Raw genomic sequence first — 25,762 nt, 5'->3', positions numbered from 1 at the left:
TGGCTCTGGGAGGCATTCCACTAAGATCTTCAAGGGGAAAACCTATTTCTCTGTCAATTGAATAGATAGCCAGTGGCTACATCAGAATGAGAGCCAAAGGGAACACAGAAGGTGATTATCTGGGTCCCATGATCCAGTCAAACCCTCTTCTATTAGGAAAAGATTTTAGAGATCTTGCTCTGTACCCAGTACTTTGCTCAGTGTCATACAGCATACAGGAGAAGTAGAAGGAAACCTTATTCTAAGAAACATGCAGTCTATTTTGGGAGAAAAGGCAAAACACATAGGATATGGTGGGGATGCTATAATATTGCCAACTCAGGGATCAAATTTATGGCAAAAACAGTAAATGTTAAAGTCATAGAAGAGAGTCATGTTTATGTTCCGAAATAGCATAATGGAAAGAGTGCTGGGCAGAGTACTGGGATTTCAGATAACATAACCCTTGGGGGTGGGGGAGAGTTTTAAGTTCAGTCTATCTGTTAAAATGTCACTTAATTTACAAAAACACGTACAGAAAAAGAGTAAAGAAATCATCTGGCATGGGCAGGAAAAAGTATACAAGTTGAATGACCTTGAGCAAGTCAGTTCACCTCTTTGGGTCTTGGGTTTCTCATCTGTAAAATGGCGAGTGGAGAGAGGCAAGCTTAACTAGGTGATCCCTATGATTTCTTCCAGCCTTATAGTTTTATACTTGTATACTTTTATTACATTCAATAAAGAAATAGTCAATAAAATGCATGTTCAAGCACATTTTACATGAATTAAATTTAATTGTTAGGAAAAGGGATTATTATTATTATCCTTATTTTACAAATGAGGGGTTAAAGCTTCTAAAGGGTAGAGGCAGAACTTAAACCCAGATTTGCCATACATCCCAGTCCAAGTCCTCTCCTCTTTCCACTGTGCTTTGTTACGTACCATTATACCACACTGCCTTCCTTTCTACATTTAAGGAGTCATGGTCAAAGAGAGAAGCAGACATAATAAACCTAAGTGAAAAATCAAGAAAATGTGGACAATTCTTTGTCTCTAAATCTTATGAAGGAAAAGAGAACTCATATTACAGAGATCTGCAATACAGGGAATGGAGCATTAGCCAGAGAGTCAGGAGATGTGAGTTCTAGTCCTGACCATGCCACCAACTTGCCAAGTGTCCCTGGACTTGTTTTCTCATTTGCAAAATGAGAGCATCTCCAAAGTCCTTTGGGTTTCAACATTCTATGCTTCCTTGAGTCCCCAAAATGGAAAGCACACTTCTAGTTACGGTTATGAGTATGAGCCCAGAGGTTTAAAAAAAGTTCATGAGATGTTAAGTATTTGTGATGAATTTTTTTAGTGGATATGGGATTTGAGCTGGGCCTGGAATAATGGGGGTGATTTAGGAAATTCATGAAACATTTTAGTTCTTTTAAAATATACAAGGATAGCTGACCATCTAAAGGAATCCTTTTTATAAAATGAATGATCACCACTCCCTTCTCTATCTATCTTTTGTACAATTCAGATTTTCATATAGTGAGTTTATTTAAAGGGAGAGCCACCTGTGCTAGAAAATACAGCCAAGAATTTGTCATGCTCTTGGGAGACTAATATCGTTTTTAAAAATAAAAAACCATGCCAATGTCTTTAAAATTCAAGTTTGCAGTAAAAAGATTGAAAGAAGTGATTTTTTTTTTTTTTTTCTGTGATCAGCCACTGCAAAGTGGGCCTCAGCACAAACCAGCTGAGTCCTTTGCTAGGCATCGAAAGCCTCTGGCGTTTTTCTGCTTTTCAACTCTCAGTTATTTGGGAGGTGAGACAAGGCCATGCTGTCCACAAAGTTTATCCAGAACGTGCTGGTGTTACAAGAAATCACTTGACATCTATTATGTTTCTCCTGTGGAAGAGAGGTGGCTATCAGCTACAATAGTGATTTCTTTTTAAAGGGGTTTAATTGAGGTATTTCTCATGGGCCAAATTCTAACTCACTGTCTTTACGTGTGCCTGCCAGGAAAACAATGGAAAAATACCAAGCAATAGCAACAATAGAAGTCTGAGGACCGCTGTCCCAGGCTGCCCCTCTGCAAACGAGCAGAAAAAAATCTGTTTCCTTGCTGCCCAAGCTGCCGCTAACATGGCAGAGCTCCTAGAAAGGTGTGTCAAAGGAAAAAAGTTGCAGACTGTGCTTTGCATGACCATGGAAATATGTATAACAACTTGAAGAAACTTCTTTTAGCCTACCTTTTACAAGTAGCACTCTAGTTGGGGGGCTGACAAAGAGATTAGTTTCATACAGCCAAGCGACACACTCGTGAGCTGTTTTTCTAAAATATGGATTTGCTCCCGTATAGGCAAGCTCACATCCTTTCCTGAGGTAAGCCAGAAGGTGGCCTTATATTTTTATTTGAAGTGCCGAATGATTTTCCTTGCAACAAATTTGTGCCTTTTACTAGCATTTTCTGAAGTGAGAATTTTGCAACTGATGGAAATCAGCTCACTTCTGTTCTGTAACTTGGTGTCTTGTTGATGATTTATTTGTTCAGTAGCAGAAACTATGACAAATGGTGTGAGGTGGCCTCATTTACTTTTTAGCTGCTATAGCCCTAAAGAATTTACATGTAAATGCAACTGTGAATGTTTTACATTTCATAAGCATGCTGCACGTGCTTTTGTAAGTTAAGTGGCATTTTTACAGATAGACTGAACTTAAAACAACCTCCGTCACCCCACAGGTTTTATTATCTGAAATCCTGGTAAGTCTGTCATGCTGGTTTCCCTGACTGCCAAGTGGGAGAGTAAGTCTCTATTTTATGTTTCTCTTCTCTCCTCTTTAGATGTGCAGAGCAGCCCACACAACCAGTTCACCTTCAGACCCCTCCCACCGCCACCTCCGCCTCCTCATGCCTGCACCTGTGCCAGGAAGCCACCCCCTGCAGCGGACTCTCTTCAGAGGAGATCAATGACTACCCGCAGCCAGCCCAGCCCAGCTGCTCCAGCTCCCCCAACCAGCACGCAGGATTCAGTCCATCTGCATAACAGCTGGGTCCTGAACAGCAACATACCATTGGAGACCAGGTACTTGAGCTATTATTGATCCCACTAAGCTTAAGTATTGGCAGAGGATGGTTCCACTGATTGCAGAAACTCATTTCATCACACACATCTGCAGAGACACACAAATGCACAAACCGATACACACCCAGATGCATGGGCAAAAAGGAAGACTCCTTCACAGGCACAGATGTGCAAACAGACACACACATCGAGATCCAGCCACAGACACAGACCAAAGCAGATACACGTGAAAAGATGAAGCCGCAGATACATAAACACCCCGCTGTCACATATCCACAAAAACAAAACAAAGCAATTATCTAAGCTGTCACTGCAGCCTCAAAGTGAAAGGCAATTGTCCCTTGTTTTAAAAAACTGCAGTATTACAAGAAAACCCAAACACAACTGGAGGAGGAGTGATCATTTCTATTTTATTTATTGTAAGATTCTTTGAAAAAATAAGTTGCCTTCAAACATTAAAAAAAAAAAAGGATCAGCCTCATGTAATGGAAGTATATGTGTAAGTTTAAAAACTAAATTCTGCCTTTAGGGTGAAGCTTTTGGTCTTTTGAGCAAAAAAGTTTGCCTCTGTTTTTCTTCACATGTTTAGATTTCTAGATTGACTCCTCAGAGCTTTGTCATGATAAAAGTTCTACTCTTTGCCGTTCTAGGTCCCTTGATCATGATAGATTTTAGCACTAGATACAATTAATAAAGAAATTATTCATCATTTCTAGTCACTTTCTTAAATCAAACATTACAACTTTATATTGACATAGAAAAACACTAACTAATAAAACATAGATTCTATTTTCTTTGAAATTCAAGGACTTCCCCTTGTTTTTTTGTGTGCCTTATTTAGTTCTACAATGGAAGCTTTTATTTTTGTTTTATTTTTATAGATTCGGGGATACATGTGCATGTTTGTTACATGGATATGTTGTGCAGTGGTGAGGTTTGGGCTTCTAGTGTACCCTCACCTAAAGGGTGAACATTGTACCTAATAGGTAATTTTCTAACCCTCACTCCCTGCCCATCCTCCCTTTTTTGGAGTCCCAAGGGTCTATCATTTCCATTTTTATGTCCATGAATAGCCATTGTTTAACTCCCAGTTATAAGTGAGAACATGTGGTATTTGATTTTCTGTTACTGAGTTAGCTTACTTTGAATAATGGCCTACAGCTCTATCCATGTTGCTGCAAAAAACTGATTTTTTTTTATGGCTCTGTGGTACTCTATGGTGTATATATACCACATTTTCTTTATCCAATTATTCATTGATGGACACTTAGGTTGATTCCATGATTTTGCTCTTGTGTATTGTGCTGTGATAAACACATGCATGCAGGTGTCTTTTTGATATAATGATTTATTTTTCTTTGGGTAGATACCCAGAAGTGCATTGATGAATCAAATGGAAGTTCTATTAAAAATCGCCATACTGTTTTCCAGAGGTTGTGTTAATTTTTATTCCCACCAACAGTGTATAAGCATTGCCTTTTCTCCACATTTTTGCCAATATCTGTTGTTTTTTGACTTTTTAATAATAGCCATTCTGAATGGTATGAGATGGTATTTCATTGTGGTCTTAATTTGCATTTCTCTGATAATTAGTAATGTTGAGCCTTTTTTCATCTGTTTGTTGACCACGTATACAGCACCTTTTGAGAAATGTCTGTTCATGTCCTTTGCCCACTTTTTAACAGGAATTTTTGGGTATTTTTTTCTTGTTGATTTGTTTAAGTTCCTTATAGATTCTGGATATTAGTCCTTTCTTGGATGCATTGTTTGCAAATATTTTCTCCCATTCTGTGTGTTGTCTGTTTACTCTGTTGATTATTTATTTTGCTATGCAGAAGCTTTTTAGCTTAATTAAGTCAAATTTGTCTATTTTTGTTGTTGTTGCATTTGCTTTTGAAGTCTTGGTCATAAAATTTCTTGCCTAGGCCAATGTCCTGAAGAGTTTTTTCCTAGGCTGTCTTCTAGTATTTTTATAGTTTCTGGTGTTATATTTAAGTCTTTAATCCATCTTGAGTTAATTTTTGTATACAGTGAGGGATAGGAGTCCAGTTTCCTTCTACCTATAGCTATCCAATTTACAGAAACTTTTTCTAAAGACATTTGTATGTAAAAAATGGGTATAATATACTACTTGATAAACAATGTCTGGTATCACCTTCTAATCTGATCTCTGGGAATTGGAATGGAAAGAGAAGGACTAGTCAACTCTCCTAAGACTGGTTGTTATTGTTTTTGTTGTTTAGCAGCATATTAAATTAAATACCAACCATGGCATCAGAGAATATTTCACCATCAACAAACTGGAAGTACTATGGCCCATGTCCAGGAAACAGTATCATCCATCACTTACCAGATTAAATGGTTTCATAAAGGGTGATTTCTGCTACATTCCAAGAGAAAAATATAGCAGTCAGCACCTATGGTGACAATAACCCAATTAGAACTATACTAGTGATAGAGTTTCTGTATTTATTTATTTATGTATTTATTTATTTATTTGAGACAGTCTCCTTCTGTCGCCCAGGCTGGAGTGCGGTGGCAAGATCTTGGCTCACTACAACCTCCACCTCCTGGATTCAAACGATTCTCCTGCCTCAGCGTCCAGAGTAGCTGGGACTATAGGCATACGCCACCACGCCCAGCTAATTTTTGTATTTTTAGTAGAGACAGGGTTTCACCATATTGGCTAGACTGGTCTTGAATTCCGGACCTTGTGATCTGCCCGCCTCAGCCTCCCAAAGTGCTGGGATTACAGGCGTGAGCCACCGTGCCCAGCCCTGTATCTTTTCTTTTCTTTTCTTTCTTTTTTAATTGAAAGGGGGAGGTGAGTAAAGGGTAAAATGCAAAGAACGATGTATATCTTCTTCAAGGAGTTTTCAAACAGTGGTTATTTCCTCATTTTACTTTTAGTTCATTTGCAGAGCTTAGTGATAGAGAGCTGAGGAAACAACAGGGCAATATGGTTAAGTAGCAGTTCTGACAAGCAAACACACTCCTTTCGTCTATGAAGCCAAATAACAGGAAATCTGGGAGAGAGTGGGGAATGGGTTCAGGCAAATGGAGAGAGAAAATTATTCTTATTTGAAATGTACATCTAGGCATGTTTGTACAAACTGCACCCACGGACCTTCTGTATCTATGCAAGGAATATATTAATTGGTCTCAGTTTCTTAAGACGCAGAGAAGAACATAAGTTTTCATGTAAGAGTGAACAGAGTACCTTTTTAGTACATTTGAACATATATTTAGCATCACAATGATGATTTTTTAAAAGCCAGAAACGTTATTAGCTCTATCAACTAGCATTGTTCAAATACAGCCTTTAAAATGTTCATTTCTCATGTAGTCAATAAAGGTAACTGTGGGTATCCAGGAACTTATACATGAACTGTGTAACAGAACCTGTCTGAGCCTCAGCCTCCTCATCTGTAAAAATGAATATACAAATGCCTGACTTCCTAATTAGGAAAATCAAACTAACGTAGTAGAAAGTGCCTCATATACTGTAAAGCACTACACAATTAAAAGGTAACATTACTATCCCTACTAAGTGGCCACTTGCCTTTGCATAAATATCTCCAAAATAGGTAATTGACTTATTCCTAAGTTATTCCACTCTACCTCAAACAACTACTAGAAGATTCTTTTTGAACCAAAATCTACCCCTTCTTAACTCTGCCCATTTTTCTCAAATCTAATTTTAGGGTCTCACAGAATAAGTAAAATTCCCCTTACAACTGACAGCCCTTCACTATTCCTGAGTCTTCTCTTCTTTGTGCTAAATGTTTCCCCAATTCCTTCAACCTGTACCTCACATTAATGGGTTTCAAATCTCCCTTCCTGGTCTCTTTCTTTAGAACACTCCAGTTTGTCCAAACTGCTCTTGAAATGTAATGTTCAAGGCTGAATGCAGGTGTGGGTTCTTATTAGCCTCTCTGGTTGCAAGAAGCCAGAGACATTCAGGTTGCCTCGAGTAATTGAGAACATCTTTTCAGTGTATGTGTTGTCAGTCCCTGGGAACGCGGGAAACTCTGGTCAATCCCCAAAGGCAAGGCAAAGCCTGTAGATCTCTAGCATTAATAAGACTCAGCAGTTCTCTGCATTTTTGCTCCTCTCTGTCTGTTTCTTTGTCCAATAGCTTATTCTTTCCATCAGCTCAATATTTATTTTGTCTACCACATAGTTTCTACTATCTCATAACAATGTCTTTTCTCCACTGTACCACATGACTCCAAGAGTACCTCCTCACACCTCTCACCTCATCCCTTCAGCTGCATGTCCCATTGCTAACTGCATTATTATCTTGGTCACTGTAGGCTCAAAACCCTAAGAGGGAATTTGATTAGCCCAGTTCATCCCTTTTATAGCAGGCTGTGTTTCAGTTTTTTGGCAAGCCCTGGCAATTATTCTCACAGTCAACTGAGGCTACGGGGAGAGAAAAGTCATGTGATTAAAATAAACAACAACATGGCCATCTATGGTTGTCCCTTGAGGAAGGACCGCGAGCAGATTTGATGTTCCTTAGATGGGACTCTCAGCAGTCAGTCATTTTGACTAATTCACTGAGGATTTTATGCTATGACCAACAATTAGCCACCTCTCTTGTTCTAATTATGTATTTTCGTTAATGCTGTCTACTCCAGTATCAGCTTTTTTGGTGGCCACATGACACTATCCATACACATTGAGAACACTGGAAACTAAACCCCAAAGCCTTTTTAACATGTTCTGAAGCTAAACCACGTTTTATTTATTCTGTAAGTACATAGTTGATTCTTTTTCAGTTTTGTGTTTGGTATGGAAGATACCAGTGGAAATATATTTGGAGCCTTGATTTGGCCTAATTTGATTTCATCTTGTTAGCATGTGGAGATGTTGCTGAGTTCTAATTCTACCATACAAACTATTTGCTTTTGCTCTCAGAATTATGTCATCTGTAGGCTTGTTAGGTATGCTTCCCTCTTTTTTATGTAAGTTATCGATACAAATGTTACATAAGACCAGATTAGGGTTAGATCTCTGTGCATGCCACTGGTGACATTTATCTATTAGGCAACATTCTTTTACTAACAACCCACATTTCTCCATCTTGTTCATAGCCATATTATGGGAGACCTTGTTAAATGCCTTGCTGATATTCAGATATAGTATGCTTACATTCTTACCGATCTTCCAATCTAATAACCATGTCAAGAATAGAAATGAAATGAGATTGTCTAACATAACTTGTGCTTAGAGAATTTATACTGCTTGCTTTCTTATGGTTACTACTTTTTTCCTAAGCGCTCACAAACTGTTCTTTTATTAACCTGTTGTAGAATTTTGTATTTAATCAACCTGTTTCTTGGTCTAGTCTAAGGAGTCCATATGCTTCCTGTTTATTTTGAAAACTAAAGCCAATGTTTTCTGTTTCCAGTCTCCTGTCACACTTCAACCACACTACAGTTGCTAAAACTTTAGCAACTGTGACAGGGTAATCCAATCTCCAAGACCTCTCACCACTCTGGGATAGAATTTTAATTCATTTATTATAGAACAGCCAAATGCCTTTTAATGACTGCTTTGCCTATTTTAGCTTCAATTTATGGTTACTGATATTGATTTTACCATTTCAAGTCTATCATCATTCTTTTTCACAAAGAAAACTAGTACAGTAGTTGAGAAGGCCTCTCAGATATTGGCCATCCAATAACAATTTCATGGGTTGCATGTCTCTCCTACACTTGCTCTTCTTGGTTTAAATATATTTTTTAAAAAGCACTTTTCTGTCATCTTTAGCAGTTTTTTTTCTCAAGCCTCAGGCTCATTTGGGGTATAATTCTTCTTAGCATTATTTTCATCATGCCCTCTTAAACTTACTTATTTTTGGTTTTCATCCCTGTATTTTGGTACCTGTTCTTTCGAAATCCAAACTGAATGTGAATGGGTAACACCCAGTACAGACACACTGGTTTCAACAGGTTAAAAAAAAATAAAATATAATAGCTTCCCAACTCTCTTAATTCATCTCCATATTAGAGTATCTCAGGGCATGAAATTGTACCTACTTTACTTCAGCAAGCTCTTTTCCTAAAGTCTGGGATTTGGGCCTTATAAGGTATTTATGGACTCTAAGATAAAATACTTCACTTCCTCTAAAGGTTCCTATCACCTTCAACTCACCAGTTTCTCTTTTTCTAAGTCAGTCAGAGAGGCAAGTTTCTTATTTTCTCTACCTTTTGGGAGGTGTAGTCATTAACACAAAAATTTGGGAACTTGCCATATATTTGCATTTTGCAAATCGATACAACTAGCAGATGTTTATGGAGTTGAAATCACTCATGTTTACTACCCTTTCCTCCTATGACACTTTTGTGATCTGTGTTGAAAATCAGCATCCATTGTCTCCATCTGGCCAAGTATCTTATTATAGACTCTCCGATCCACTACCTATTAGTCATGTGACATTGGGCACATTAATTATCATCACCATGTCTCGGTTTTCTCATCTGTAAAGTAAGGATAATAGTAAAACCTAGCTCATAAGGCCATTGTGAGCATTAAATGAGTTCCTAATTGCAATGTGCTTAGAGCAGCCATGAACATAATGAGCACTCCGTAAATATTAGTAATAGTAATAGCAATAATCATAACACAAGAGATTATTTTACTTTTTGTCCCTATTGCTATCTTTATCTAACTAGAGGTATTTCTACCCTTCCATTCATGATTTCCTCAAAGTAAACATATACAACATCATTCCACTTCCTCTCTTAGCATGCTTTTAAATAGAATACACTTGGCCTGGCCCGGTGGCTCACACCTGTAATCCCAACACTTTGGGAGGCTGAGGCGGGTGGATCACCTAAGGTCAGGAGTTCCAGACCAGCCCGGCCAACATGGTGACACCCCGTCTCTACTAAAACTACAATAATTAGCCAGGTGTGGTGGCAGGTGCCTGTAATCCCAGCTACTCAGGAGGCTGAGGCAGGAGAATCGCTTGAACCGGCGGGGAGTGGGGGTGGTTCAGAGGTTGCAGTGAGCCGAGATCCCACCACTGCACTCCAACCTGGGCAACAGAGGGAGATTCTGTCTCTAAATAAATAAATAGAATATACTCTTTCACCACCATGTTCCAAATCATCAGAACCATCCCCCCCTCCCACATTTTGACGATACATACCTGTGAGGCTTTTTAAGACTGCCCTGTGATCAATCTTCAAAACAGCTTGTGCATTGCTGCCTGCCTTCTGTTATTCAGAAAAACAATGCCCTGTCTACCCAGTACATTGGGATTGGGCCCTGCCCTGAGCCCTCCCTTACTCAGATGTCAGCCTTGCTATCTCCTTCTCCAAGCCTTCTTCTCAAAATTCCCAACGTCTAGATTATATTTTGGGGGCATGGTGTTTTTTGCAACCTGGAAAGATGGGCACATTGCCAAAGATGGAGAGGCTGGGTGATGTGTGCAAGCATATGTACTCCAACATCCCTGGACTAAACTACTTATGTTATTGTGAACTTAGACACATTACATAACTTCCATAGACCTGAATTTCCCTGTTTGTTTTGTGTCAAAAATGACAGACCCTACCTCATGGGGCTGTTTTCAGAACTGAATGAGATAATATATGAAAATGTCTACTCAGAGCCAGGCACATAGAAAGTGTGCAATAAATATTATTATTTTCAATTCAGTATAATAGCCTGGCACAGACCTGCTGGCGAGTAGATGAATTCAGAGTTACTACAATTCAGAGAGACACAATAGCTTTAACCTGCTGTAAAAACATCCAGTATTCACATATACTTCCCAGTCTATGGATTATTGTGCATGTCCTGCACAGCGAGGCATTCAGCAAGCATTTACTAGTTATTCCTCGTGCACTGCCGCTTCTATGAGGAATGAGAATCCCTGTATTCCAGAAATGTATGGTTTCGTACTAGTAACAATAACGATAGCTAACTATGCTAAACAGCATTACTATATGCCAAGCACTATTCTAAGCCCTTATGAATCAACTTCTTTAATCCATATGCTAGTGCCCATGTGGTACGTACTATTTAGTGTTGCCATCCTCAATTGAGAGATGAAGCAACTGAGGTACAGAGAGGTTAAAGAACTTTGTAAAATCCCACAGGTAGGATATGACAGATCCAGGTCAGGTTTTGAACCTAGGCTGTAGGTCTAGCATCTTCATATTTAACCACTATGCATTACTGACTTTCTGTAGTAGGGGAAGCAAAGGTAAATAAATAACAGTACCATCACAAGTGTTTTGTTATATTTAAGTAATCCAAAGGTAAGAACCCTTGGAGGGGGGTAGATCTAAGCAAGGTAGGAATAGTAGAGACTAAGGAAGTGTTCAGGTAGGTAGAAGGGGGGAAAGTCGAAATTTCCCTGAGAAAATGGCCTAAAAATCATTTTGTTCTAAAATCATGAGGTGATACTAAGTGAAAAATGGAGGAAAGGGCATTCTGGGAAGAACATATCACAATCAAAATTGTGCATAGTCACCAGTTATCTAAGTGATATTAGGCACTATTCTTTTTATTATTTCTTTCCCTTCTTCATTTGCCGTTTAAATACTCTTGACCAGGTTGGCCACTCTGTGAGCAAGCATGTTCTTTCTAGTACTAATGAGAGACAACCATTCTGGAACTGAAAACCTATCATTCTCAAGCTATGAGCCAGAAATCTAAATTTCATGCTAAAATTCCTGCTGTTAAACTTCCATATTATCCTTCCTTATCCAGAGGCCCATCCTTAGATATACTAGAGTTTGCAGATCCTTTCTTTCTTTTATTCTTTGATTTTTTTTCTTTAGAAAGTCTCTTTTTCTTCCCTGTGGCATGAGCCTCAATCCCAAAGGTATCATATGGCTTTGGTGGCACAGTCCTGTGACTGCTTGATAAAATTCTGTAAGACTGGTTAAGAGTTTGCATTTGCTATTATTAGTGAGATTAAATATTTTCTAAAATGTTTAAAACATTAAAAAAAAAAGAAAACAATAGAACTGAGTTCAAAGTCCCATTCTGCTTCTTATTAGCTCTATGAGCTTAGGCAAATTACTGAACCTTTCTGAATTTCAGTTTTTTGAACTTAAAAATGGGTTAATAGCACTCACTTTATAAGGTTGTCACAACTATTATTTCATACCGCACATGAAATTTGCACCCTCATTTTAGTTTCCTTTCTTCTTTCTCTTCTTCCCATGTCCATCCCCTGGCACTGGCTTTATTCCTTTCTAGCTTCTCACAATCATGATTTACTGCTTTCCTTCTTTTCTATAGAATGTTTTTCTCATTCTATCCATGAAATTATGTGCAAGTAGATTGACCTGCCTTTAACACCCAATTAATTGAAGAGGTGCTTATTTCTGTCAGGAATTCAAACACAGCCCCCTTGCTGCAGAGCACTGGAATAGTTCCCTTTGCTTCTCAGCTTCTTCATCCAGGTTCACTTTTAAGTGGAATTGCAGCCATTTTTGTTTACTCTTATTTACTCTCTTTGCTGTCCCCCAATTCAAATTCCTAATTCAGAGTCTACTTGATATTCTATTACTCATGATAATTTTTGGCCAAGTGTCGGTTCAAGACAACTAATTTTGCTTGGCCTGATCTTAGATGGTAATTATTTTTTCAGAATGATGATAATGGATAGTAATCACGATCTATTTACCAAAATGAATCTTACTCAAAGGTTTTGCTGTGATTATCAACACTAGAGAAAACCTGGTGTTGGGATTAACATGACCACTTCAGTTCACAAAGACAAATCAGAATTGTGTGGAGGAATCATGCCGGGGCAGGAGAGTGCAAGTAACCATCTTCATTGATTTTTAGCATATTCTGACAGATGGCTGCAGCTTGGTATGAGGCTAACTGCCCTTGATGGCTTTAGGCCAATGTGACAATTAAATGGAGTCTACAGGGTTATTTTTACAAAAGAAGAGCCAGGGCCATTGGCAAAGGAGATTTTGGCAAGGAATGGAAACAGAAATGAAACTTCTATGACCAATGTGTATTACTATACTTCCAGAGCTAGTTTCTATCTTGGGGAAAAAAGAATCATTTGGAGGAAATACTCATTAATGGTGATTGCAGTAATTTATTTATGGAAAAATACCCTTTAAGTATTAACCAATAAATGTAAGTTCTCCAGCAGCAGTAATATGTCTTTATTATACAGCACTGCTAAAATATACCTAACATTTATAAGTAGTTTTTTTCTAGAACATTTGCAATGGAAAAATAGAGACTAAATTTTTTCCTTCAATAATGACTGGAGAAAAAAAATCTCAGAATGTACATATGCAGTGCTTAGATCCAACAGTATCTCAGGCTTTAATCCTTTAACAGCACGGAGGTTAGCAAAAATCTATCTTCAGCCACAGATTTAAAGATTCTTTTTAAGACAGGAAAAGACGCTGTAGAACTAATCTATGACCTATAAATCCTGTTTAACCAAGCTCAACCAAGCTTTTCAGCCTACACCACATGATGGATGTGGAATATGTTAAATTTACATGAAAGAGAATGCTGTAGTCTTAAAATATGTTTTACATGTTGAGAGTAAAAATATAAGTCTATTGTGCTTAGGCAGTGAAGAACAATACTTTGGAGATCAGTGTGATACAGTCTCTAGTTACTTTGGTGGCAGCATTATTTTTAAACATGCTTTTCAACTGACTATTCTCAGTTTCATTTCAAAATAAAACCATAGGCAAACATAATTTGTTTCATTTTATAGGGAAAGAATGCTTCACCATAGGTGAGATGAAATCTGATTTTAATATGGAGAAGATTTACTTGGCAATGCAAATGTGAATCTAAATATGTTTTAGGGAATTTTTAAAAATGAGTTGATTGATGTAATATACAAGTATAGCAAACAAAAATTAAATTTTAGTGAAATCTCTGTACCCATCATTTTGCCCTCCCTCACCATATACTTATACACTTCCCTATACCGACTATATTTAAAACAGAGATGTATGGTTTTGAACAAGAGAGAACACAAGTTCTTAACAACTTCATTCACTGCAAAGTTACTTATCCAGTGAATCATAACAAATATTTCCATTACCATGTCAAGTTAATAGATACTTGTCTATTTTACTAAGAGCATGAAATATATTTAAAGCAGCAGAAAATAAATTTCCTGTCAATTATTCTTATTTTCTATCAGGGTGTTAATGTGTATCTGCACGTGTGTGTGTGTATGTGTGTATCAAAAAGATGTGCTACTAAGCATCTCCCTTTAGAAGAATCCAGCTGGTTCTGTATTAACTCCATAACACAAAAATGTTTGTAGCTTTCAAAGCAAAAGATAAGATCTGGTTAAGTCTTGAGGTCTTTGAAATATGTTTGCAAGAATTGTGAAAGTGTGGTACTGAGTGTTTTATTTAAAGAACAAGAAAGCTCAAAAAGAATTGTCCCCTTTGGTGAACAGATAAGCAAATAAACAGTAACATCTGCTTCTCTATTTTGTTTAAAAAATCGGTGTGATATCTGAGGGTATTAGAAAGTATATAATGCAAATACTTTAAGTGAAAAACAGTTCATTATAAATAATATAATGAATTTATTTTAGTTTCATCAAATTTTAACAAATACTTATTAAGTGCCTACCTTAAACCAAACACTCTTCTAGTTGCTGGGGCTACAACAGAGAACAAAACAAATAAAAACCTTGCCTTTAATGAGCTTACAATCTAGTAGGGGGAGAGAGCCTTTCCCCTAAAACATTGATCTTTTTTGAGGTTAATAATATTGCAAGACTTGGGGTCTGGCTAGATGGGATATGGGAAAACGGGGAGAGGAGTCAAAGATACCTCTTAGGAGTCTTCCTAGTCTGCCATGACCTCTGTTTTAGACTGGGTAATTTATAAACAACAGAAATTGATTGCTGTCATTTCTAGAGGCTGGGAAGTCCAAGATCAAGGTGTCAGCAGATTTTGGTGTCTGGTAAGCAACTGTTCTTCATATACAGCACGTTATTGCTTTGTCCTCATATGTCAGAAGGGGCCAACAGGCTCCTGAAGCCTCTTTTATAAGGACACTAATTCCACTCATGAAGACAGAACCCTCATGGCCTAATCACCCTGCCAAAAGCCCTACTTTTTAACATCAACATATTGGGGATTCGATTTCAACATATGATTTCTTTTTTGAGACAGGATCTTGCCCTGCCACCCGGGCTGGAGTGCAGTGGCACAATCATGACCCACTGCATCCTCAACCTCCCGGGCTCAAGGGATCCTCCCACCTCAGCCTGTGGAGTAGCTGGGACCACAGGTGCATGCCACCATGCTCAGCTAATGTTTGTATTTTCTGTAGATATGGGGTTTTGCCATGTTTCTCAGGCTAGTCTGGAACTCCTGAACTCAAGCAATCTGCTTGTCTTGGCCTCCCAAAGTGCTGGGATTACAGGCGTGAGCCACCACACATGGCCAACATATGAATTTTGGAGGGACACAAACATTCAGACTATAGCAACCTCCCCACTTCAACTTTCATATAGAAACCCCTTATCTATGATCTCATAACACTCTGCCAATATGTTTATCACAACGCCTTATTTCATTGTATATTTGCCCTCAGAAACTTCTATTTACTTGTCTTTGTTCCTCACTGAAACTTAAGTAAAGGACTATGCCTTTTCTTATGTTGATCCCTCAGTGCTTGGCTCATATCGTTCAACAAAATGCATGGACAGAGTAAGTGAGCAGAGAACTACAGATAGAGTAGATTTCTGAAATCAGGAACAGAAGTTAATGGAAGCAGACAGTGCATATTATTTTGGAAATATTGGAACACCTACGTGAGCCATCTAGTTTGAAATGTTCAGTATCAAAAAAAGTTGAAAATATGGATCTGAGTCCAAGGAAAGGAATAAATAGAGAAAAAATATTCTCCTACTACTTGCTTACTATGTGCCAAGTATTTTTCCAAGTAACTGTCACATTTATTTTAACTTAGTGTTCTTAAAACTAAGGCTTAAAAATGTTGAACAACATGCCACAGGGTCATCAGTTACGTGTAGTGGAGTCAGTTAAAACCCAGCTACAGCCGGGCATGGTTGCTCATGCCTATAATCCCAGCACTTTGGGAGGCTGAGGCGGGCGGATCACAAGGTCAAGAGATCAAGACCATCCTGGCCAATATGGTGAAACCCCGTCTCTACTAAAAATACAAAAATTAGCTAGGCGTGGTGGCACACGCCTGTATTCCCAGCTACTCCGGAGGCTGAGGCTGGAGAATCGCTGGAACCCGGGAGGCGGAAGTTGCAGTGAGCTGAGATCATGCTGCTGCACTCCAGCCTAATGACAGAGTGAGACTCCGTCAAAAAAAAAAAAAAAAAACCCCACCAGATATGTCTGCTTCCAGAGCTCATGATGGACGTAGATAATTAAGACTTTCATAGGTAAATGTAATAATAGTAAGTATTGAAAAACCTAGATGGAGTTTTATGCAAGACTAAAAGAAAGCCAAAAAGCAAACCATGGCAACACTTATGTATTAGGAGTTCATAGAGGAGAAAGGCCAGCGTAGGTGATTGAAAAGTAATCACGGAAGAGAACAAACAGAAGGAAATTTCCAGGAGGTGGTGATCATGATTTTCAAATATCACAGAGGAATCAAATAAACTATGGATGAGAAGAGACCATTGACTCTATCAATTATAAATTTTAAGCAGCCAATTTCTGTACAGTAGTGAGATTGAAGCCACATACCACGTTGGATTTGAAGAATTGGTAAGAGCTAAGAAAATGGAAACAAAAGGTAAAGTAGGGTTTTGAAATGGGGCAGTAGATTGAGAGCAGACTGAATCAGGGCAAAACTTTCATATGAATTGGAAGGCAAAATACAAGGGAAACTACATTAGTGAGGAGGTATACACTAGACATCAGGATAGTGCTGTGAGTGACAAGAAGAAACAGACCCAGTCAGAGATCAAGTTGCCTTAATGATAAAGTATATAGAAATATGCAGTGATAATCACATAATTCAGAAGAAAACAACATGATCCCATACAACAGTACAGGCTTCCCAGGTTGCCAAGTTCCAACAAGGACATAGAGCTTCGGAATTTTTTTTTTTTTTTTTTTTTTTTTGAGACGGAGTCTCTCTCTGTCGCCCAGGCCGGAGTGCAGTGGCATGATCTCGGCTCACTGCAAGCTCCGCCTCCCGGGTTCAAGCCATTCTCCTACCTCAGCCTCCCAAGTAGCTGGGACTACAGGCACCTGCCACCACACCTGGCTAATTTTTTGTATTTTTAGTAGGGACAGGGTTTCACCATGTTAGCCAGGATGGTCTCGATCTCCTGACCTCGTGATCCGCCCGCTTCGGCCTCCCAAAGTGCTGGGATTACAGGCGTGAGCCACCACGCCTGGCCGAGCTGGGGATTTATTAATCCTCACCTTTGGGAGGAGGATTAAAATAAAATAAAAAGTTTGCCTTTGGTATTCTCACAGTAGAGGTGATATTACATCTTCCCACTCTTATCTAAAGTTGGTTCTCAAATATACATCATATTTCCGAGGGCAAGCACCTATCACTGGCCAAGACACAATTAGAACTCGAACTTTTTATCTCTATCTGGCATACAAAAAACACTAGGCGGTCCCTTGTTACTGAAGAAGATACTTAATAGTGACATATGTATGCACAGAGCTTGCATTGACAGCATAGATGCTAACATGACTATTTCCAATTCAAACTATCAAAATATCAAGTACAACATGATATTAGCTTCATAAGTAAATTGAATTTCTTCTGGCATAAAATAGTCACAATCTGATATTTTTCTCACCTGTCAACTAAAATAATTGTTTTTATCTATGACAGTCTAATCTTTCAAATTTTGTCATTTACCATAGTGAATAGTATCATTAACTTAGGTAATTTTATGGTAATGTGGGTAGTTGTGTTTTAGTAGATACACTTGTAGCTAAATACTTTTTCTTGTCTGTCAAAGTCAAAAGGCTTAGCTATTTGATAATGTACTGTATATGTATGCATGTATGTTTGTGTGCGTGCATATAGGCATGTGTACATATATAAGTATGCACGCATAATTTGCTATTGTCCAAAGTATTTTCACTAGTTATCTCATTTCAAACTGTAAACCCTGGAAAGTAGACATAATAGAAACTATGCCCAATTTAATGGTAAAATAACTGAGTCTTGGGAAATTTTAATAACACATTCATGTGGAGCATGTGTTATTAAATTATTAAAATTTCTTGGAGCAAGATTTGGTGTTGGAATGTAAGTCCTGTGCAAACAATCCAATGCTCTTTGCACTATAACAATTTGTCTCTGGTATGTAAAGAACTCCAAGCCATCTCTTTTTGTCTTTCAGTGAATATTTATGGTTCGGTTAAGTTTCCCTGCCTGGAGATATAATCTAGTTTTTATTCTATTTATATTAAAATCTTAAATGCCCAGGAAACTGGGGCATTCTGGTTAATTGGATTTGGTGGTTAGCTTAAGGTTAAATAGAACTTTTTACAAATTGCCATTCTTGTTGAAAATCATTCTTAAATATGAATCTACTTTCCATGTTAATCCAAATGATCATAATTTAATCTTTTATAATTGAAAATCTTATAGTACATCAGGGTTGCCATTTAAGCATGAGTTGTTATTGTAAAGTGTTCTAGGTATAAAGGGATGTTGTAGAGTGGACAAAATGTCTAGTGGTCCCAGGATATCCGTTGCAGATTTTTAATGGCCCCGTGTGAGTTTTTGAAAAAGCACTAGATTTACAGTTAGAAATCTTGAGTCCAAGTCCAATTTCACTATTAAATAGCTATGTAACCTTGATATCCCTTTCTTCTTCTCAACCTCATTTTCCTCAATAGTCAGATGAGGAAATGAAGCTAAACGATATTCGAGGTCCTTTCTGGCTTTACAATCTCTGTCATTCTGTGACTTGCTTCTTGTCTCTTGCTCCTCCACTGAAAGAATCCTGCTTAATTGAGCTTTCCAGTTAGTTGGATTCTAATTAATTGCAAGTTTACTAATTCCAGGTGAGGTCCCCAAACAAGTGAGATAGATTTAAGTTGAGCAGTCATGATTCTTTCTGAATTTCCTATAGGCAAGAAGAACTGAAGAAGACACCACACTTCCCTTTCTGTCAAGGGGTAGTGATGATGGCAGGCAACTATAGTTAAGGAGGCAACATTAGGCCAGTGCAAGACTAGTCTATGAAGTCATTTTTCCTGTTACGCAATAGGTGCTTGATACAATTTTGTTAAATAAATGCATTTTTAAAACAAAACCCTTTGTGAACCCAAAATATCTGAGACACATCTCAGTCAATTTAGGAAGTTTATTTTGCCAAGGTCAAGGATGCGCTGGTGACACAGCCTTAGGAGAACCTGACAACATGTGCCCAAGGTGGGTGGGGTGCAGCTTGCTTTTACACATTTTAGGGAGACTTAATACATCAATCAATACATGTATGATTTACATCATTGGTTTGATCCGGAGGGGTGGGACAACTCAAGGTGGGGAGCTTCCAGGTCATAGGTAGATTTAAACATTTTCTGTCTGGCAATTAGTTGAAAGAATTATTAGTAGAAAACAATGTCTGGGTTACAATAAGGGGTTGTGGAGACTTAGGTTTTATCATGCAGATGATGCCTGCTTTAGAGAAAATAGACTGTATATGTTTCTTATCAGACTTAAGGTCTATGTTGATGTTAACACTGGAGGGATATAACGAGGCATGTTAAACTCCATCTTCCATCATGGCTTGAACTAGATTTTCAGGTTAACTGTGAAATGCCCTTGGCCAAGAGAAGGGGTCCATTCGGATGATTTGGGGCCTTCGAATTTTATTTTTGGTTTGCACCTTTATAGTGACAAGATTCAAGATGCAACACCTTGTATAGAAGTCTACTCTGCCTTGGGTCATACTGTGAGGCTGCAGTACAGTTTCAATATCTTCCTTCATGTTGTCATTCTCAGTCTATGACATAAATACAGCTTCATATTATGTTTCCTATTGAAAGATAAAAATATAATCTGGTTTAGGTTTAAGTTACAACCAGCCATTTCTATACTGCACCCTGTGAATCCGTGATGATATTTGTTTTCTAAGGATAGGCAATGATGCATAGAAAAAATAAGTCCAGGTTTAATATTATATTTGCCAAGTACAAAAGCATATTTAGAGGTCAGCAGAGTGCATGAAATCCCTATATTCTTGACGTTGACCTTACCTTGTTTATCTCTCTGTGCTGTCCCTGAATAATTAAAGTGAACCAATGTGTTTCTTCTTTGCACTCTCAAATCCACACAGCAGGGAACTAGGGAGAGAACATTTTAGTGGAAGGCAGGCCTGCTTTCCACAAATTCTCCTGTGCTCAAGTGGAATTGTAGTTACTAAGCTTTAGAGCACAGCACAAAGCTGAATTTGACTGTTTCTTAAGTGACCTAACCTAAGAGGAGTTAATGTTGTTTCAATTGCTATGATTATTATATATTCTGCATATTTTAATCAGTTCAGGTTTTGGATTTTTGCCTCATGACAGGTTCATGAGGGGTACAGTTTAAAAAGCAATTTTTTTTATTGTTACAAAGATTTCCTTGTTTGGTCAGTAAGGGTAAATGTTTGAGGCAATTATCGGTGAGTTGTATATGCTCTCTGGCCCTAGGGTTCAGGGTATTTGTTTGGATAATAGACCAATCCCAAGTGCAAATAGAGCATCAAGGAGGAACAGCTGTGAGCTTGGGGAGGAAGATAAGATCAGGAGTGCCTGGCATGAAAATCTTCCTCTGGGAGTCTTTACAGAGTGACAGATTTTCTCCTGTAGAGATGTAGAATACCTCAAAACTTCACGTTCCAATTGGATGAGGAGTTTTGGACAAATGGTTCTCAACTTCACCACTATTGACATTTTGGGCTGAATAATTTCTTGTTACGTATGTCTTGAGGAGGTAGACTGTCAGGATGTTTAGCAGCGTATCTGACCTCTACCCACTAGATGCCAGTAGTACCCTTCCCCAAGTTGTGATAACCAAAAATGTCTACTGACATTGCCAAATATTCCCCATGGACCAGTTGGTCCCCTGTTGAGAAACACTTTTTTTGTAGCCAGTTTGAGAAACATTCTTTTCCATCGATGTTTCCCAACTTAGTCCTGGTACTGGTAAGACAAAATCTATTGTTGCTGGTTCACTTTTTACTCAAACCACTCTTCAAACTCTTAATTTCTTTTTTCCCTTCCCATCTTTCCCTCCTCCTATTCCTTTCTTCCAAGGCCTTTGTTAGAGGTTTAGACAATTCTCCAGTTTATAGTTTGGGATAGAAACCATTAAACCACATCCATTTAAATCTGAGCCTCTCTGCATTGCTTTACTTTTAATACAATGGCAACTCGTCATATAATTTTTATCCCCAATTAACTTGTCATATCCTGCATTTCTATGTGAGAGTCTTAAGCAAGAGAAATACATTTTTGACACATTGAATATATACCCTGTTGGTACTATACTTAATTGACTTGTTTTCTGGTAATGCATAAAGATGGAAAAATACAGTGTGTCATTGCTGACTATTTATTTAGATCAAAACTAAACAACCTATAGCAAAGGAGACCAGAGTGACCCCTGAAGCAACTAACAAATGATCTTCTAACCTTGCAAAGACAGCCATATCTATCTGTAAGATTTCTTTTCTTACTCTATTCCTTTCTCTTCTCTTATACTCTTCATTCTCCCTATGTTCACTTTTTGTCCTCTATTTCCTGCCTTACTTTAGACCTGCACTATTTGGGGGCATGTCTTAGCTCTTCTGATATTGTTCTTTGCAAAAAGCTTACAAGGACACAGAAACCTGAAAGAAAAATGGCCCATTTGGAGATGCACATAACATAGGATGGCTAGAAGTATAGAGGGCATTGTAGACAATAGCAGTAGTGAGGCTGACAGGCCTGCAGAGGCCAGGTCATGACGGACCTTATAAAAGTAGTATACCTTCATTTCAAAAATAGAAAGGACATGGATAATCACCAAGAAAAATAACTACAACTTCCATCATCCAAAGATACTTACTATTAAGATTTCCTTTTGTTTTCTTCTAGATCAGATGTCTGTGGAATGGGGATTTGAGGTTGTATTTTGCTTTTGGTTTTGTGTGGGAGGGGACAGCACGTAATTGTGGTTGTACTATATGCATGAACTCTGTTTCTTGCTCAATATGGAAAATTATCTAGTTACTGGGAGCAGAAAACCTGTAAAACTAAATTAAACTTTTTAAAGGTTTTTTTTTAAGATGGAGAGTAATCTCACAGTGAAAGAAAAGCACAGTAAGTACAGCCAGGCCTAATGAAAGATGAAACTCTCTCCATCATTCTATTTCTTTCTGGGACCAGATGATGTCTCATCTTTTCTTCTCTCTCGAGATATGCTCCATTCTCAAGCTTCACTCTAGATGGGATTTCTTTGTCTGTTCCCCTATAATGTTGTAACTCCAGCTCTGGCTCAACATGACCTTGCATCTTGGCTTCCCCAGTTGTGTGTCTATGTCTAGATTTCTGAGTGAGAAAGAGAGAATACAATTGCCTCTAAGTTTGGTTATCCAATTCTGGACTATGGCTGCAGGCAGTGGGGAGTGGGCATAGGGGGATCATGGATGTCCTGTCTAGGTCTCTGTGCTGAGAGACAATGATCTACATATCTAATATGCTTATGAGGTTACCAATTCTTTGGATTTTCTGACTGCATAATATTCCATGGAATGAATGTGTTACCAGTAGAAGAGATCTGAGTTACCCTGACCAGCAGCATATCCATATGGGTCCGTAGCAACTTCAGTCCCTGCCTCCTCAGAAGAAAGAATTTAACTGAGGGGCATAAAGCAGAAAAAGAGACTGAGGCAAGTTTCAGAGCAGGAGTGGAAGTTTATTTTAAAAGTCTTCAGAACGGAAAGAAAGGAAAATTTGCTTGGAGGAGACTCAAGGGGGCACCTGAAGGTCCAAGGGAGAAAAGAGAGCAAAAAAAAAGGTGCCTTTAACTTTGATCCTAGGGCTTTATAGGCTCGTCTCTCCCATGATTCTACCCTTAGGGTGGGCTTCCTGCATACTCAGTGCATTCCTTACCATTTGGAATTGAGCACGCACAGTGTGTTTAGGGAGTTATACACATGCCCATCTGAGGCTTTCTTTCCTTTTCCAGTGGCGTGTACCCGGAAGATCATACTTCGCTATTTTTGTCTCTTGATGTGCATGTCCAGGAAGTTGCTTCTCCTTGGGGCCTACATTCAATTAACATTTTGATGTTAACAGGTGTGGACTATCAGGAAATGGCACCGGCTACCAATTTGTCACTGTTTGAAAGGCAATGCAATAATTGCTGAACCATCAATGGACATTTCTAGTGGGTGATAGGGAGAGCCCTCTCCTGCCCCACTCATGCCTATTTACCTGTAACAATTGTACTAGGCTCCTTCCATATTTGGGTCTGCTTTTTTCTAGCCAGTGGATGAGGAAGGAGATTGGGGATCATGGGTGGAAAGTTTTAGGGGTCAAGCCTTGAAGTGTCAGACATCACTTTTGCTCACACTTTACATTTCATTAGCCAGAACTCAGTCGCAGGACCACACCTAACAAAAATGGTGGTTGGGAAATTGTAGTCTATTTGTGTGCCCAGGAAGAGAGGAGAACATGGATGTTGGTGAGAAGCAGTCTCTGCTTCTGGCTGTTTTATTTTGAGGCTATTTCAAAGGACATTCATGTGTTTTGCCAGCTTGTTCTTTAGAGAAGAAAAATGTTATGCTGGATAGATTAAGGGACTGATTTGAGTGGCATTTCTTATGTTATTTTATGACATTATAAAATATTCTTACCTTTAATGTACATGTATGAATAAGTCTTTCAAAGAAATAAAAGCTGATAAAAGCCAAATGTTGATCAAGATCCTTCAAAAGTTGCATTAGCATAATGATCTAGATTTTCAACCTGAAGTGTTTAGTGAGAAACTCTTAGGCTCTGTCCTTCTTGTACTTCTTCGTAATTAATTTGAAACTTTTTTTTATATAAGATGTCCTTATCGAGGTACATTATAACTCAATAAAAATAAATGATACAGAAAAGTATACCATGTCAACTGGCTCATAAAATAAACCAGGAAAATACATGTCTGTGGAAAATGAAGTTGAACGGGAGTCTGAGGCAGGAGAAACGCTTGAACCCGGGAGGTGGAGGTTGCAGTGAGGCGAGATCACGCCATTGCACCGAGCCTGGGCAACAAGAGTGAAAACTGTGTCTCAAAAAGAAAGAAAGAAGAAAGAAAAGAAAAGAAAAGGAAAAGAAAAGAAAAGAAAAGAAAAGGAAAAAAAAAGAAAAGAAAAGATGAAAAAAGAGGTAATAAAAGTGTATAATACTCTGCCCACTACCCCCTCCTGTATAAAGAAAAAAATAACCATAATAATCCAAGTAACCACTGAAGATCAATTTTATAAAATCATCAGTTTCTCTGTTGAGTAAAATTGGGAACTGACTTTCAGCGAAGGGAAATGTAATTGAGTTTCTTTACAAAATGAAGAGTTTTTTTTTTTTTTTAAGTCCTAGGAAATTTAGAGTCTGATTTACTTTTAAATGTATAGTCACAAGTATTTCCTGCATCACCTGTTTGTTCCTATTTTGATTAGTCTCTGTTAGGGAATGAACTACTGAAAACTATAGGGTGGCATTCCATTATTCCTCCATAGGGAAAATGTATAAAATTGTAAGAGGATTGATAAGCTCACCTACCAATAGCTTTCCACATTATTTTGTAGTTTGAAAGGATTATAGCTTCCACACCATTATCTCAAAACCTAAATTAGTATTAAATATAAAGAGAATGAAAATATGATAAGCTTACTTATCTAAGTAAATAATTTTTATACATTGGCCTGAGCCTTTTAATACAGGAACATTTGCATTAATAGAAAATATTAATTTGGTATTTACTCTTCAACTGATATAGAGTTTTTTAATATCAAATTTTAAATTAAAGTTGGGTTAACAGAACATGGATCTAACTTGGAGAAGGAGAATGAAAGGGTGACTTGAAAGGGCATTATTATGAAGAGAAGCATTAATTATTTATTTTAATTAGTTTTGAGGTCTACTAAAGCAACTTGATCAAACATTGTAAAATATGTAGTATATTCTTTCTATACCATTTATGTATCTATGCCCTTACTCCTACTTTCAATTTATCTCTAAACATCCTGTTAAAGAATGTTGAATTTATATTTAGTTATATTTAATTTATATTTATGTTTATATTAATTGACATGGGAAAGTCCAGTACAGTACTGCATGAAACTTTTCTGATGTCCCCCACATTCTAAGCAGGGAGCCATGACAGTTACCTCACTTTCACAATGATGATAAGTATCCTCCTGATATCATTTGATCATTTCTGTAATTTTAAGAGTTGAAAACAAATTCCATAAAAACATATTCAGTTAAATATGAAGTTTATATGTATTCATCTTTGAGAAGAGAAATATCAGATGACCAGGTGAATTAAGAAGATCATACTACCTCAATGATTAATATTATGAGTGATATTGTGGGCATGGATTTTAAAATATTATTGAGTGCCTGCTGTTTATTATGCACCATTTTAAGCACTGAAGATACAGTAATAAATAAGATAGGCATTTGTACTTTCATGTAGCTTACATTCTAGCAATCAACAAAACTGAAGTTGATTCCCA

At 37.9% G+C, this 25,762-nt stretch overlaps 1 protein-coding gene across 8 annotated transcripts in view; it reads left to right on the top strand.

Annotated features, from left to right (window-relative positions):
* The window catches only part of TENM1 (teneurin transmembrane protein 1), an 824,537-nt gene that overhangs the window by 462,543 nt on the left and 336,232 nt on the right, over positions 1-25,762 (top strand). For all 8 annotated transcript variants that reach the window (XM_016942761.3, XM_016942759.3, XM_063804361.1 and 5 more), the window contains one exon: positions 2,817-3,057. In XM_016942761.3, the coding sequence (XP_016798250.1) occupies positions 2,817-3,057 (241 nt within the window). The remainder of the gene's footprint in view (positions 1-2,816; positions 3,058-25,762) is intronic.

Source organism: Pan troglodytes, chromosome X, assembly GCF_028858775.2.
Source record: "Pan troglodytes isolate AG18354 chromosome X, NHGRI_mPanTro3-v2.0_pri, whole genome shotgun sequence".
Taxonomy (NCBI): domain Eukaryota; kingdom Metazoa; phylum Chordata; class Mammalia; order Primates; family Hominidae; genus Pan; species Pan troglodytes.
The sequence above is the reverse complement of the archived record's forward strand: the minus strand, read 5'-3'. Positions and strand labels throughout refer to the sequence as shown.